The 17,112-nt window shown below is 43.7% G+C and overlaps 2 protein-coding genes across 5 annotated transcripts in view; one reads left to right on the top strand and one right to left on the bottom strand.

Moving 5' to 3' along the window:
- The window catches only part of ptpn20 (protein tyrosine phosphatase non-receptor type 20), a 336,983-nt gene that overhangs the window by 75,811 nt on the left and 244,060 nt on the right, over positions 1–17,112 (bottom strand). For all 4 annotated transcript variants that reach the window (XM_078530719.1, XM_078530716.1, XM_078530715.1 and 1 more), the window contains 3 exons: positions 12,371–12,581; positions 11,741–11,778; positions 770–844 (listed from right to left, as the gene is read on the bottom strand). In XM_078530719.1, the coding sequence (XP_078386845.1) occupies positions 770–844; positions 11,741–11,778; positions 12,371–12,581 (324 nt within the window). The remainder of the gene's footprint in view (positions 1–769; positions 845–11,740; positions 11,779–12,370; positions 12,582–17,112) is intronic.
- mapk8a (mitogen-activated protein kinase 8a) overlaps positions 1–17,112 on the top strand; it is a 485,513-nt gene that overhangs the window by 75,809 nt on the left and 392,592 nt on the right. The window lies entirely within an intron of this gene.

The following is a 17,112-nucleotide window of genomic DNA, read 5'->3' on the forward strand; positions in this document are numbered from 1 at the left end:
AGAATATAATAGAGTGAAAAGAAAACTTCCCAGTGGGAAAACCGTTTACATTCCAAAACAGAGTTAATTCCTTGATCAGTGGAGGAAAAACCTCCAAAGCAATTCTGGTCTTTGTCTTTGCAGGGGTTAAATATGAGGGTTGAATGGTTACACCAAACAGCATTCAGTGATTTTAAAGTGGGTAAAACAGCAATTTATAAATGCTTAAATATTTATCTTCAGACTCTCTTACAACATTGGTTTACAATGTATAATTTTCTCTTGAGAGAAAGTTCTGAATACTTATGCTAATATTCTGGGATGACTCCACTCTATAAGTCACAGTAATCCATTTTTAAAGAATGCATATATATATATATACATATATAAATAAAAATGCATTTTTCTAACCTCTGCTGAGATTTTGAATAACTTACAACCTCCTAGTAATTCAGACCTTTTCCAGTTCTGTGTTTTTTTTCACTTGCTGACTTCCTATTTTATATAACAAGTACTTTAACAGTCTGTTCCTCTTCTGTCTCCTGTCTCACTGTTACTCAGCAACCTCTTAACACTGCTCACAGCCCAGGAGGGATCAGTCAGGCACTGAATCAGGTGCAGAAATGCGCTCTAATACCAGTGCAGGAGACAAACAGCTTGCTAATAATTAATCCGTCTGATAAATGGGACCCGGAACTCTGTTAGCTCTCCTTTCAGGACACTCACTGCTTGCTTAAGCCAAGAGAAAATAGATAGAAACTGGATTAAGCCAATGGGAAGGCTTCCTTACCATCTAGAGTCCGCCGCTTCTCTCCTTCAAGCTGGCTTTGTCCTTCTTTTGATGTCGGCTTACGGTCACTGAAGCCTTGAGATTACAAAGAGAAACATGTATAATTCAAAATTTGACGAAAGCCGGTCATCGTATATCAGGGATAGGCACTCGAGCACTTTCCCTGGGCGCTCACGAGGTGTCAGCTGTGGCTCAGTCCATAGCACCCTTGCCTTTGAATCAGAGGGTTGTGGGTTCATGTCCCACTCCTGGAAACCAAGAACTGTGATTGTACTCGAAAGAGTTGCAATCTGTGACTGTTGGTAACTCGAAAGAGTTTCCCTGGGCACTCACTATATAGATTGCTCGTTTGTAATGGATAAGGGCAATGAATGTCAGAGCATTGAATGGGGAATCTGGAATTTCCTAGTCAACTTAGCCTTTAGTTCTGTGGTTCCTTGCTCTTAATTAAGCATAAGCAGTAAAGCATCAGGAATCCAGAATTCCCCAGACAGGTTAGTAGTTTGGTATGGTTGACAGGGTTCTTTGGATGATATCATTGGGAGTACTTGTAGTTAGAGATATGACTTGTCACCTGCATTTATTAGTAGATCCTCAAGGAAAAACATTAGTGTTCATTGTGTCTATTTGTATATCACTCTATTAAGTACAACAACACCTAATCTGAAAGCTGCCTTGAAACTGCAGCATTTCATCCATAGGTTTTCTATCATTCTCCTTAAAAGAAACAAGATCAGGCGTGTTCATGATTTTCTGGCTATTCTTGGTGTGGGGCAGACTTAATGAGCCAGTTAGTCTTTTCCTGTCCTACCAATTTTGTGTGTTCTTAAAATAAATGTTAAAAAGAAATGAAACAAGTGTGCCAACTTGGCTCAGTTTGTTGCATTTTTGCCCCCTGGGCCAGAATATTGGAGGTTTGTGTCCTCTGTCAGACTGGGGGTGGATCATCTAAGCTAAGACTTCAAACACTTCAATCTGGCGTGGGTGGCTGTGTCATTAGTGGTGACGCTGTCCTTCAGGTGTAATGTTAAACTGAGGTCCTGTTTGCTTATTGAGGTGGACCTTCACAGGTCAGGTAGCACTGCCTGAAAGAGGGCTAGAGTGTCTCCAGTGTCCAGGCCTAGAGTCATCCTCCGGCAAATACCAGCAAAAAAGAGCGATTCATTGTTGGTTCACCTCTGTTGTGGTGGGATGCGGAATAACTGGTGTGTTTGCCACGTAGCAACAATCAGATATATTTCTGTGTTGTGTGAAACGCTTTGAGATGTTTTGACATTAAACAGCACTGTCAAATGGAAGAAATAGAAAAAAAAAAGCACAAACAAGCCATAACATACAGGGCTACGGGCCAAGTGCTAGAAAATGGGATTAGAATAGATAGATGCTTGATGGCCGGCACAGACACGATGGGCTGAAGAGCCTGTTTCTGTGCTATATAACTCTACGACTCTATGGCTCTACAAGATGGGGCAATCACACACGCACACACACAATAGCCGCACTTGCCTTTTAGTGCTAAATATTTTTTAGTTTTCTTTCTGCTTGTAGATCCTGGAAATTAAGAGAATAAAAGATAAGAAGACAGAACAGTCATGAAGAAAAGGGTAGAAACCAAATCGGACCACAGTTACAGAGAGTGAAACAGATAGTTGACAGAGCCCGCCCCATTTCGGAGGGTAACAGCAGAACCTACAGCTGTGCTGCTTTTATAGATTGGCTCCAGTGGTTTGCACGAGTCTGAATTCAGAGCCAGCGAGTCCTCATGAGGTTTGCCACAAGTATTTACTGGGGATTGAATTTAAGAGTTCTCTCTTTTCAAATGACGGACTGACCTTGGGTTCAAACCCAAGTAATTTGGTGTAGAGGTAACTACTGTTATACTGGGACTTTCCAACTGTTTAGAATACATTTAATAACGAATACTTACAAAATTATCCTCCGTGACAGATGTATTAATGCGCTGACTTATATCTGTAACCTTGGTTCTAAATTCTAGAACAACTCAGCACAAGTGTGAATAACTATGTTTGTTTAATAGTCAGGGTTGCTTGCCCCCATCCTCTCCCACTGAATGCATTCAACTTGATGAGGTTCTAGGGTTTGGTTGACAACTGTTTAGTCACAGGATTGGACAAACAGACAAGTTATTTTTTTTAAAAATCGATAGAATGACTCACAGCCAGCCTGTGATGAGATGCATTGCTCGATGCAAAAAAGGGTAGGTTATTCATTCTTGCAAATGTAACTCTGTGGAGTGTCACACAATTGTGAGATACAGAATCCAGTGTTTGTTTTTTTTAAATACTGGATTTCACTATCAGTATATGATTATTAAATTTCATAATATATTTGTTGGCATAATTCTGTGTCTTTCGCATCTGACTGTTAAAAAGTCAAGAAAAGTCGAACCGGTACTTTTTGTTTAAAATCTCCTCCTCCTCCAGGTACCATGCTTTAAGAGGGGCATTGTCAACCTTGAACTTCCATTGGATTGGTCCATGATTATGCTTGGCAAGATACTGCAGTGGTTTGCTGTTGCCTTCTGCTGTATAGCTGACCAGGAAACTCTCCTGCTGTCACTGCCTGGCACCAGGCAAATTGGAAGGACTTACAGGCTGATAATCAATCTGCTTGGCCACATTATGAACATACCTTCCATGGTCATCAAGTCCTGAAGTAGGACTTGACCCTGGAGCTTCTGGCCTAGAGGTAGGGACACTACTCACTGTGCCACAAGACTTCCCTGTCCTCCTCCCTTTAACAAGAGTAATGAAGTATAATTCTTTTGTAAGCAGCAAGTTATAAAATGGAATATGCTATACTTGAAAGAGAGAAATTTGTAAGGCTGTGGGCAAAGGACTTGGGTTTGGGGCTAATTGGATTCCTCTTTCAAAGAGCTGGCATGCTGGACAGAGGCATTCAGGCCCCACCTTCCTCCCCACTGGCCACTCCTGTTAGGGCACCAAGAAGAAGCACTCTTGTGTAAACTGCAACCACTCTGCAGGAAATGAGTTGGAAATCAGCTGCAGCTTCCAACTAGCCTAAGGGTGGCCTCTCGCTGGAAAACCAGACGCCAAGGTGAAAATGCAAAGATCCTATCGGGTAGCGTGGTTTCTACAATGACCAGCCCCACATCAGCCCAACACCGATTCCTATGGAGCTGCTCCAGATGCTCCCTTTGATGATGTCACCAAAGCGGCCCAGCAACAAGAGAGACCTAACTCGAGGCTCCAGTATCAATGGCAAAATGGACTTTTATTAAATCCGAAGAGTTTCCTGGTGAGTATATACTTCTGTGGAATGCAGAATATTTTCATAGAAACATTATACCATCAAATCATACAGCACAGAAGGAGGCCATTCAGCCCATCTTGCCTGTGCCAGCTCTTTGAAAGAGCAAGCCAATTAGCTCCAACCCCCTGTCATTTGCCCACAGCCTTACAAATGTCTCTTTTTTCAAGTATATTTCCATTTCACTTTGGAAGTTATTATTGAATCTACTACCACCACCCTTTCACAAAGTACATTCCATGTTATAACAACTTGCTGCTTACAAAAGAATTTTCTGAATTTCTAAGGATCTTTTGCCAGTCATCTTAAATCTGGTGTCTGGTTGCTGATCTTCCTGCCAGTGGAAACAGTTTGTCTCCATCCAAATCTTTGACAATTTTGAATGCCTCGATTAGATCTCCTCTTTACATTTCCTGCTCTGAGGAGATCAATCCCAGCTTCTATAGTCTTGCCACATGTATGAAGTCTCCCATCCTTGGTACCACTCTAGTAGACCTCTGCACCCTCTTAAGGCCTCGATAGCATCTGGTCCTGTAGCTGAGGCCTAATCAGTGATTTATAAAGGTTTAATTATAGCTTTCTTGTTTTGTACTCTAGGGCTCTATTTACAATGCTAAGGATCCTGCATGTTTTTTCTTGACAGCCTCGTCAACATTAATGCCACCTTTAAACAAGAAGTCTTCCTACTTAATACTGCTTTTTCCTTTTAGGTAATTTTATCCATATGACAAAGAGAATGGAGTGGGTATTAGTCTTAATTACAACCCAACACCTAGACAGGACCAGTGTGACAGCTGGGTTCTATCCAACGGTTTATGTGACTCCAGATACAAGGCTCCAGATAGTTGCCACATAGTCCTCATTGCACACTGTAGAACCAATTCTACTGAATTGGTTTTGCAAAAGGCTGTGGCACCTGGTGTTGCCAAATATGTTTCTTGAACATTGTGGATAGAACGGCAAGGAGGACTCACTTCCACTCGCACAGTTACTTAAAATTCACAATGATGAGATATTTCGATTCTGCTCGGGCATTCCCAAATTTTTTTGGAAATGTGTGGACTAAAGTGAAAACCGCTATGGTGAATGGCCAGGATAATGGCGGCCAAAATTGCCGGCAGCACCGGTGTTTGGGATAGTGGCTCCTGAGACAGTTCACTAACCTAGAAGCACTGCCACCATCTTTTTTATATTAGGGTCCGTGCAGCACTGTAATATGTAGACAGACTAGCGTGACAAGAGGGCATGCTAGAACGTAGGCACTGGACTGAGGACAACACTGAAATTCTGGAATGCGATAACTTACCTAATTCAGTCACACATGAATGTAAGAGCAGTGAATTCTTACAGGCTCTCCTTAAAAATAATTTGATAGCCAAATGTCAAGGCTAAGAAGACCAAATAAATTGATCGCCGACATAATTTCTTTCTTGCCTGTGAAGCCAAACCTGAAAGATGTCGGGTACTGAGAGGGCTAGAGTGGTGCTGCCTCCAGCAAACGCCTATACGATGAGGCTGTGGTCTGTATTCGGTCAGCGAAGATTCAATTACACCTCAGCTACTGCTGCCAGTGCGGAGACAGCCCTGTCTCATTTATTTCACTCCTAAAGAGATCACAGTCTTCTCTCGAGAAAATTTCAAATCAGTGCAACCACTTAAACAACCTTCCCCAGAGAATAAGGCACTGCCAGTCAGCTGAGCTGATTAGTCTGAGGTAAAGTCATTCAACCTCTTTGCTGAAAGCTACCTGCCTCGTTCCCCCATCAGGGCACAGCATTAACATGACTATTAGCAATAGTATTTGCTTCAAAACTGGAATGGAGGGAACAACGTGAATCAAATTTGCAACAGCTTGTTTTCTTTTAGGCAATATGTCTAGTGTGCTAAACCTTTATAAATCACTGGTTAGACCCCAGCTGGTATGTTGTGTTCAATTTCGTGTACCACACTTTAGTAAAGATGTCAAAGCCCTGGAGAGGGTGAAGAGGAGATTTAGTAGATTCGTACCAGGCATGAGGGACTTCAGTTATGTGGAGAGGCTCGAGATTGTTCTCCTTGGAGCAGAGAAGGTTAAGGGATGACTTAACAGAGGCATTCAAAACCATGAGGGGTTTTGATTGAGCAATTAAGGAGAAACTGGCGGGAGAGTCGGTAACCAGAGGACACAGGTTTACGGTAACTGTGGACAGAACTAGAGAGGGAAGGAGGAGAATTTTGTTTCATGTCACACGTTTTTATGATCTAGGATACACTGCCTGAATGAGCGGGATGAGGTTTCCTAAAGCAAATAAACATTAAATAAAACTTTATTTTGGAATTAAAAACATGTCCCATCTCATGTGACAGAAGGAGACATATGTTTTAAAAAGTTTTTACTGTCTTTATTAATTTTTTTAAAAAGCGCTTCAATCTCCCTGAGGCAGCTCCCTGCCTCGTTAGTCTCGTTAGTCTTGTTAGTCACGTTAATGCCGTGCCCTCAGGGAGGTTGAAGTGCTCTTTCACGCACATTCGCGAGCTGCGCATCAGGCCCGCTCTCCCTCCTCCCCCCACCTACACAGGTAGCGCTCAGTGCTGCCGCTCACGATCCTCGCAGGGTGAGCCCTGCATTGGCCCACCCGCGTGAAATCGCGGTGCGGAGCCAATCGTGGGCGGCTGTCAGCTTCCCGACTGCCCCCGCCCTCTCCCGCCGAGCCCGCCTGACGAGGGAAAAATTCTGGCCATAGTGAAACGTGAGAATTTGCATTCAAAGGGGAAAATATGTATTAAGGAGAGAAGGCTGTGTGTAAGGGCAGGCATTCTAAGATCTAACGAATGTGAAAAACCTCCAGCATCTAAGCCTCAAGCTGTTGTCTACAAGGAACCAAAGCTGAGCAAAACTCACTTTGAGTTCGACTGTTCAGGGTATTGTGTATTACTTTGCCAGATTAAAATCTATGTGTCTCACTGTTGCCTTAACGAAAGTGTAACTGGGAGTTAGATTAATTAGGGGATTTAGAAGTTATCAAAGTAGTAATTTGTAGATCTATGTATGTGCTTAAAATCATTTCTTCTTTTATTAAAGGTTTAATTTAGTTTTGTAAGAAACCTATAAGACTTGGTGGCCTTCTTTCACTGAATTCAAAACCCGCATCTCAAAATAAGTACAAATTGCAAATAGTTGTGACAGCTGCTTCAAGTTTCCCCCTTGGGATATGAACAGATTGGCATTTACCATCCGCCTGGCATAACAGGCTTATTGCCTATTCGATCTCATTCCACCGTTCCTTCACTGTCACTAGGTCAAAATCCTGGAACTCCCTTCCTAACAGCACTGTGGTGCATCTATACCACATTTACTGCAATCGTTCAAGTAAGTGGCTCACCACCACTTTCTCAAGGGCAATTAGGGATGGATACTAAGGGCAGGCATTACATTTGTCAGTGTCACCCAGATCCCACAAATGAGTGAAAAAAACATGAGAAATCAGGCGTGCCTCTAGTTCATGGTTCCATGACGCTGTATTATCAGGCTCTCTCCCTCCATTCTTCCGTGAAAATCTGCATCCTTGCACGGGAACCAGTCCTTGGCTCTCTGGCTTGACTTCTCGAAAATTAAACTTTGCTTCGAATGCTCCAACAATTTCCATCAATCAATAGCTCAACAGCCTCTTAATAGTAAGCTGCTGATTAGTAACTACCCCAGTAATTAAGTTGATTTGATCTTTGAGGATGTCGTTATTGTCTTGAACCGGGATCCCTCAACTTAAAGGGACAGATCTAAGGCAAAGTGGCTCAGTTGCGTAGGTGCAATAGGATCAGTGAATAGGATGAACAGTCCTTAAGGCCTATTGTTCATCACTCCTCAGCTGGTCGTATTGTGTGAACACCTGTGCACATCTAACGGCTCCAAAATACTCGCTAAACAATCTACATGAACATGGAGGATGGTGGGGATGAGTTCAAGTCAATCCCCCACTGGGGGAGCAAGGTTGATGAAGCACAGAAAGCCCTGAGCTTAACTTACCACTCACCTCCCGCTCTGCCACAATGTTCTTGGGGGGGAGGTTTCTGCATGAGTGGCCCAGGCTATCCACCTGTCATTGGAGGGCAGCCTCATTCATGTATGTTAATCTGGTACAATGATGGACATAGGACCTGGCTGCAATCTTTAGGTACCTCCGCCTCCCCACCCCAAACTGTCTGTGGAATGTATTGCTCACCAGTCTAATGCTGTCAAGATACTGAGGGACTTTGGGCAGGAGGCACATTCATAGTCTCCATTGCAGCCTGTTGAAACCTATCCAAATTTAAAATCGGCCCCATAGCATAATCTCCTGACATTTGAGCCGGATTGTGCCTTCACATTTCAAAGTCTCTTTTCAATGAGTACAACACAATCTCCAAGTATGATGGGGCTCTTAAAGAGGAATGTTTTATTGAGTCCTTTCTCTTTTTTGCATGTTTTATTTGTATCATTTTTTTAAATTTTATTTGGAATAAGTTTTGTATTTGGTCGTTGTGAAGTTTCTTTCTCCTAAATGTCCTAAGGTGTGGGGGAGGGGGCGAGAAACTTGGTGGACCTCGTCGTGGGCCTGCTCCTAGGCCTGGGCTTGGGCCTAGCCAAGGTGGCCATTAACAGGTCCAGGCAGCAGTCTATGGAGGGGGGCTGTTAGACCCGACTGCCTGCCTCTTTTCTGCAGCTATGTTTGCCCCCAGCTTCCCCTGGAGAAGGAGCACGCGGTGTCCACCAGTAGCTGGGGGCCTTCTGTGACCAGCGGGGGCTACAGGGGCTGGAGTGCGTTATCGTCCCCCCCACACAATGAGATTTTTGTTTAATCTAATAAGTTTCTGTTGAAGTTTTGCTTTTGTTAAAATGCCCCCTTTAAGGGGTGGTTCTTTAGTTTTCTTTAATTAATCAGTTAGTTTTATTTATCATACCCAAAAGATTATAAAGAGAGGCTGCTGGGACAATAGGGTAAGTAGGTAGGAAGCAGGCATATGTACTGCTGCATTATCAAGAAAAGTATTAGTGTCTAATTTCATACTTCACCAAATGGCTTGGGATCGATATGACACCCTTGACACACTGGAGGAAGCTACACTGGACATTCTTCCATACAATTGCATTTGAGTAAGTAAGGAGACAGCAAAAACATAGATCTCTCCTAAATTCAAGGTAATAGTATCCCTTATGTCCCATTCCTCTTGTATAAGTTATAACTTATAGTGTAACTCATTGTTACACAAACATATAGCTAACTACACAAACATGACAAGCTCTATGTAGAGTTAACCCTTGCTGTAGTATTCCAACCTTAGTTCTTTCTGGCCTAGAAATATGAAGCATCACATGCAGCACCCTGCATCCCTCTCAGCAACATTTACAAATGCCAACACAGCTACACACATCCTGGAGAATGCAATTGCTGAGACTGAGGAGATATTGCTAGCTTGGTCACAGTATACAGGTGAGGAAGGAACTGCAATGTATTGAAGTAGAGCACCCATGTCATGCCCATTATTCTTCCATGGGAAAGATGAAGCTGCTGGCTGCACTAACTGATAGATCAGTCACCTACATAATGATACGTGTGTGCCCAAGTCCAGCCTCAGTTACAGCAGTGCTAAGCTGCTTTGAACCAGAGGCAAGAATGCTAAGGATAGTAACAATTTGACCTGCCATTGGCAGGGCCATACCATTGCCACAGGTAGATATCCTTGAAGCAGGTGGCAACACGGTATATGGCTTTCTGCTGATTGGATCCTACATTGTGATAATTGTGCCAAGGCCTCTTGTTATGGTTGGTAGCATAATGGCATGGCAGCTCAGATATTCACTGATCCGCTTGGCATGCCTTTTCTTATTGTGTCCCACTTCAACTGTTAGGCATTGGTGGCATGTTGACGACACACACCACTATTGATGCAAATTCAAGGAATTAAGCGTTAAGACCATGAGTTGCTCATCTTTAGAACCTTCTGGTTAATTTATAAGTGGCATTTCACCCGTAGCCTCCCTGTTACTTTTAAGAACTTGCTGGAGTTGAACATGATTTCCCATTAAAGTCACCACAGACAGTTAGGTCATGTATGTAAAGCGTAGAAATACCCTTTCAAATGAATAGATAATTGTTAACACAATTCCAGTAACTGCTCTGGTTCAGAATGCAGCTTGCATCTGGACACCTTGATATTGGGACAAGCATTTCTACTTGTGCTTATTCTCATCGCCTCTGTTCCTGTTCAGCTGAAGTCCTATAAATGTTTCACTTACAGTCTATTCCAGGGACACAGTAAACATTACACGAAATTGGAGAACACAGCTGGGTTCTGAATTGAAGTGTGGAGCCATTGGAGGATGTCAGTGTCATTGCCTGGATGTGTGCCCTGTATAGCCATGTGCAAAATGTGTTATGAAAGAGACATAAGACCATGTGAGGGCTGAATCCGGAAAGTAGTACATGGGAAACAGGTAGATATTTGCGACACAGGTACTAGGGCTTGTAACTGTGTTACAACATTGATGGGAATTCCTATCCTTGTCAGGTTCTTTACGTTACACACCTGGTAGATACGGTGACCAGCACTGAGTGTCGGTCACTACCTCCTGCCAGGCAAGGTGCATTGTTCTGGGGAGCATGCCAAAGATGGCCAAACTGAGCCCTCCTTGAGCACCAGCTCACTTCACCAGCTGCGAAACAGAAGGCCAGTTGTGGGGTTGCTCCACTACTTTTCTAAAGACCCCGTTTCCTGTTTCTATATTGGATTTGCCTTTCCTTCCTTTCCAGTCATAGAGACAACTGACAAATCTCAATATTCTGCCTTTCTTGAGGCCGAAATAACCCTTGCTCCCCCCCATGTGACCCTTAAATAGTCACCTGTCCTGGTATCTCTTTGTTTCTATTTATTCCTGGATGTGGACGTCGCTGGCTGGGCCAGCATTTAATGCCCATCCCTAGTTGCCCTTGAGAAGGTGGTGGTGAGCTGCCTTCTTGAACCTCGGCTGTCCATGTGGTGTAGGTACACCCACAGTGCTATTAGGGTGGGAGTTCCAGGATTTTGACCCAGCATCAGTGAAGGAACGGCCGATATATTTCCAAGTCAGGATGGTGAGTGACTTGGAGGGGAGCTTCCAGGTGGTGGTGTTCCCATGTGTCTGCTGCCCTTGTCCTTCTAGATGGTGGTCACGGGTTTGGAAGGTGCTGTTGAAGGAGCCTTGGTGAGTTTCTGCAATGCATCTTATAGGTGACAGATCTACTACTGTGCACCAGTGGCAGAGGAGTGAATGTTGAAGGTGGTGGATGTGGTGCCAATCAAGCGGCAGCTTCCTGGATGGTGTCGAGGCTCTTGAGTGTTATTGGAGCTGCACTCATCCAGGCAAGTGGAGAGTATTCCATCCCACTCCTAAGTTGCGGGGCTCTGTTAGATTTTGTTTGATAACAATGCCGAGAAGTGCCTTGGGACATTTCATTACATTAAAGGCACTATATAAATATAAGCAGTTGTTGATGTTGTTGTCAAATCAATGCTCTGATGTATAGCACCTAATGGCAATCCATGAGGTGCTGCCTCTCTTCTGGCACTCAGACACACACAAGTAGTTACGTCTACCTGACCAATTATTAGAAGAGCAGAGCTGCTGATGTGACACACATACTAATCATTGCTGCTTAAACTCACTAATGTTGGAGAGGTACTTACCAGTCATTTCTGTTTCATTTACCACTGGCTTACCATCCCTGAAAAAGCAAAATAAAATCAGTTCAGAAGCTGGAATGTTAAATGCAAACAATCTACCTTTATAACTGGGACATAATGCAATGACATAGTGTAACAAAACAGATCCTCATTTAAAATGCTGAATGTACCTGAAACATTGCCAATCAGCGCCCACTTTAATGTGAATACTATGGACATTTGTACTTCACTTCTCAATCTGTCCTGAAAACAACTAAGGTTTAATTCATGCTTCACGCTGACCTAGATGATCTTAACTGGGATGGCATTGAAATGCAGCAATTAGCTTCAATGTTCCTGGGGTGAGATGGGGAGAGAGTCAGCTGGAGTTCCCTCGCTCTATCCCTGTAGTCCTTCAACTTTGTTTCCTTCATCCACATTCTTCATTCTTTCCAACCTCCATGACTATCAATGAAGCTGCCTTATGAGTTATCCTGTAGCTATAGTGTCCATATGTTGAGAGGGAAGATCCAAGTCTAATCTATCTGAAATGTCAATGTTTTCTTTACATTGATGTACCACAATACTAAATGTCAGGCAACTGCAAAGAGTAAGACAGTGCCATTTGCAAAGCATTGCCAAAAGACTCCTTACCTCATAGCCTTGATTCTTATTTGCCCATTTTCAGTGTCACAAGCTTTCACTGCATCATCCAAGGTCATGCCCATAGTACATACATCGCAGATGTAAAGGATCTTGTCCCTTGGCTGCAGGGTCCCTTCCAAACTGGCAGGGGAATTAGGCACAACCTCTAGCACGTAGATGCCTTGCCATTTACTGCCTATTCCCCCTGTTAACTTCAAACCTGCAGCAACAAGTACAAACTAAGAATCAGACCAACAGCAAAGAATGTCAGTAACACATTCACTGGAGCGTGTTGATATAATCACAGACATCCTGTGGGAAATGAAAATCAGTTACATCATTCAAGTGATCTTAGCGTCATTCTGAACCAGTTTTAAAAAAATAACTGAACACTCGAGTTTCGGAATAAAACGAATGCCTTCCGTTTCTAAAAACCCATTTGCTCTCCATAAATAATGTAAAAATGCTTAGGGTAACTAACTGAAACTCTGCTGTGTTGCTGCAGTCAAAGTGTTTGTAGCCTTTCTTTCCAATTCAAAGTATCTCTTTGATATGATAAACCATAAGAAGTGCCAAAAGCTGATAGGGCAGAACATTGTCAAGGTTCAAAATAGTAGAATAGAAAACAGTCGCTTGGCAGGACAGGACTTCAGTATTGCTGAAAAAGGGGACATGCTGTCAAAGAATCAGGACAGATTCGCAAGAATACCAAATCTCGAAGGATTTATACTGCATGAGGATTTATACTGCATGAGGATTTATACTGCATACGGTATAAATTGTTGCTCCCTTTGAGATTTGGTATTCATGCGAACATATCATGATGAGTGCAAGACAAAAAGCTGTGACAGCCCTGTCTCCTTTCAGAATAGAAAATAATAAGAAATGATGGTTAGTAATGGTTAGCTGATGTCAAGCTTGGGTTTTAGATTGTTGGAGAGGGAGTCAATTGTATAGAGAAGTTATGGAATTGTATAAAACCTGGTCACAGCTCCAGCCATTGTCCTTGGCCTCAGCTCATGGTTTTTGGATTCCAGTCCGCCTCTTACATATTACATAGATTTTCCAACCCAGCTGGTCCATGCCAGTGTTTACGCTCCACGTAAGCCTCCTCACACTCCTCTTCATCTAACCCGAGTCTTCCAATCCTTTCTCCCTCATTTGTTTGTCTAGCTTCTCCTTAAATTGATTACTTGTCTTAACTACTTCCTGTGGTAGAAGTTCCACCTTCTACTCCACTCCCTTCTTTCATTTATTAGTGACTAGCCTGTATTTTTGGCTCAGAGTTTTCGTGAAACAGCTTTTCTACACCTACCTAATCAAACCACTTCATAATTTTCAAGTCCTCTTATCAGGTCACCCCTCAGCCTTCTCTATCCAAAAGAAAAGAGCCTCTGTCTCTTCAATGTTTCTTGGTAAGTATAACCTCTCAGTTCTGTCAGTGAGGCCTTTGTATTTGTACGTGAGCTCTAGTGAGTGCCCTCATTTGCCAGTTGTACTGCTCGGTGGCACATTCCCCGTCAGTAATGCAGACTTGGAGCTGTGCCCCTTTGCAATTGTCTATCGTGGCGGACTGACTCTTCTGTGCCTGAAGATAAGCTGATGTTCTGAAGAAATCACAAACCCTAACTTTAGTAAGAGTCTGGCTCACATTGCACATTGTCAGGGAAATTCTGCGTTCAGTCTATTAATAACTGCGCGTATATGAATGTAAGTATGAGTGTATGTAATCCAATGCATGGACCCTCTATTAGGACAGGCTATTAGCACAACTTTCAGCCCACTACCACCCTGTTCACACTTGGTGAACCAACTAAAACTCAGGCCCAATACATGAACAACCTATTTTCGGTGACAGCTGTGGGCGTTTAGTCAATAAATAGAAATGCTCAGTGCCAGCTGCCAGCTACCAGCTCCTTAATTCAGGAGACAATGGAGACGGCAGCATAGTTATTATATTTAGGTAGTTGTTTGGTAGTACAGAGCTTGAGTATAGCTGGGTGAGTGCAAGGTGAAAAGCTTAGACCTGTCTCTTTTTCCAGTAGCTTATTATTGGATGGCTGCTTGATGGGATAATAAGATGGATCCCAACATGGGTTACCCCAGCTCGGTTTTGAGTGTGTAAATACTTCTCTCTGCAGAGGGCTCAACATCAATTTTTTTGCTGTTTAAGTTGAAGCCCAAGACATTCTATTCTTCGTGTGACTTTTTTTTTAACAGTAATTGAAAATAAGAGACTCAGTGATTATAATGTTGTCATCTCCAGGAAATTTGCAGCTGATGTCAGAAATTAAGGTACCTGGAAGTGAGTCATAGACATTAAAGTTCAAAGGTCAGATATTGGGCCTGTTTCTGTGCTGTATAACTCTATAACTATAGCCCAGGAACTTCTATCTATAAATGTCAGATGTTATCTGAGCTTCGAAATGAGGTCATGGCTTTACAATCACTTCTGGGTAGCCCATTAATGACTGTGACATCACTTCCAGGCATCCATCAATATTTATGGTGTCATCTTTATTTTTCCACTCTCCTCATTTCTTCTCTCTCGATGGATGCTCAAGTGCCACAATTGTTTTTATTCTTTCATGGGATGTGGGTGTCACTGGCAATATTTGTTCACCATCCCTAATTATCCTTGAGAAGGTGGTGGTGAACCACCTTCTTGAACCGCTGCAGTCCATGTGGTGTAGGTACACCCACAGTGCTGTTAGGGAGGGAGTTCCAGGGTTTTGACCCAGTGACAGTGAAGGAATGGCGATATATTTCCAAGTCAGGATGGTGGTGGTTTAGAGGAGAACTTGCAGGTGGTGGTGTTCCCATCTATCTGCTGCCCCTGCCTTTTCGGTGATAGAGGTCACACGTTTGGAAGGTGCGGTCGAAGCAGCCTTGGTGAGTTGCTGCAGGCATTTGGTATATTGTACACACGGCAGCCACTGTTCGTCGGTAGTGGAGGGAGTGAATGATTGTGGAAGGGGTGCTGATCAAATAGATTGCTTTGTCCCGGATGATGTCAAGCTTCTTGAGTATTGTTGGAGCTGCACTCATCCAGGCAACTCACTCCATCACACTTCTGACTTGTGCCTTATAGATTGTGGACAGGCTTTGGGGAGTCAGGAGGTGAGTTACTTGCTGCAGAATTCCCAGCGTCTGACCTGCTCTTGTAGCTACAGTATTTATATGGCTAATCCAGTTCAGTTTCGGGTCAATGGTAACCCCCAAGATGATAATAGTGGGGATTCAGTGATGGTAATGCCATTGAATGTCAAGGGGTGATGGTTAGATTCTCTCTTGTTGGAGATGGTCATTGCCTGACACTTATGTGACATGAATGTTACTTGCCACTTATCAGCCCAAGCCTAAATGTTGTCCAGGTCTTGATACATAGGGACACAGACTGCTTCAGTATCTGAGGAGTTGTGAATGATACTGAACAGTGAACATCTCCATTTCTGACCTTATGATGGAGGGAAAGTTATTGATGAAATAGCTAAAGATTGTTGGGCCTAGGACATGACCCTGCAGTGATGCCCTGGGACTGAGATGATTGGCCTCCAGCAACTACAACCATTTTCCTTTGTGCTGGGCATGACTCAAACCAGTAGAATGCTTTCCCCCTGATTTCCATTGGCTTCAATTTTGCCAGGGCTCCTTGATACCACACTCAGTCAAAAGCTGCCTGATGTCACGGGCAGTCACTCCAACCTCCCTCTTGAGTTCAGCTCTTTTGTCCATTTTTGGACTAAGGCTGTACTTGAGGTCAGGAGCTGAGTGGCCCTGGCAGAACCCAAGGTGAGCATTAATGAGCAGGTTATTGCTGAGTAAGTGCTGCTTGATAGCACTGTTGATGACCCCTTCCATTACTTTGCTGATGATCGAGGATAGACTGATGGGGCGGTAATTGGCTGGGTTGGATTTGTCCTGTGTTTTGTGTACAGGACATATCTGGGAAACTTTTGACATTGCCGGGTTGATGCCAGTACTGGAACAACTTGGCTAGGGGCGAGGCAAGTTCTGGAGCACAAGTCTTCAGCACTAGTGCCGGAATGTTGTCAGGGCCCAAAGCATTTGCACTATCCAGTGACTTCAGCAGTTTGTTGGCGTCACATAAAGTGAATCGGCTTGGCTGAAGACCGGCATCTGTGATGCTGGGGAGCTCAGAAGGAGGCTGAGATGGATCATCCACTCAACACTCCTGGCTGAAGATGATCTCCTCCTGTTAGTTGTTTAATTGTCCACCACCATTCACGACGTGATTTGGCAGAACTGCAGAACTTTGATCTGATCCCTTGGTTGTGGGGTCGCTTAGCTCTGTCTATTGCATGTTGTTTCCACTGATCGGCAAGCAAGTAGCCATCAGGGATGTCCTCAAAGCATCCGTGAAGATGGTCATGGGAGCACCTGGCTTGTGACTGACCAAAGTGAAGAAGGTTTATTCGAGAAGGCACTGGACACATCGAGACACTTCATCAGGAATGTGCAGAGAAGAAGTTGTGGCATCAAGGGGAGGGCACAAACCTCCAAACAAGCCATCCACCCAACCTTTCAGCACCACTTGACCCACATGTGGCGGAGTCTGCAGGTCGCACATTGGGCTTATCAGCTGTCTCAGAACCCATCGAACCGGAGTGGAAGCAAGTCACCCTCAATCCCGAGGGACTGCCTAGGAAGACGAAGTAGTAGTCCAGTGTTGTAGCTTCAGCAGGTTGACACCTCATTTTTAGGTATGCCTGGTGCTGCTCCTGGCATGC

This window comes from Cetorhinus maximus, chromosome 27 (assembly GCF_964194155.1).
Source record: "Cetorhinus maximus chromosome 27, sCetMax3.hap1.1, whole genome shotgun sequence".
Classification (NCBI taxonomy): Eukaryota; Metazoa; Chordata; class Chondrichthyes; order Lamniformes; family Cetorhinidae; genus Cetorhinus; species Cetorhinus maximus.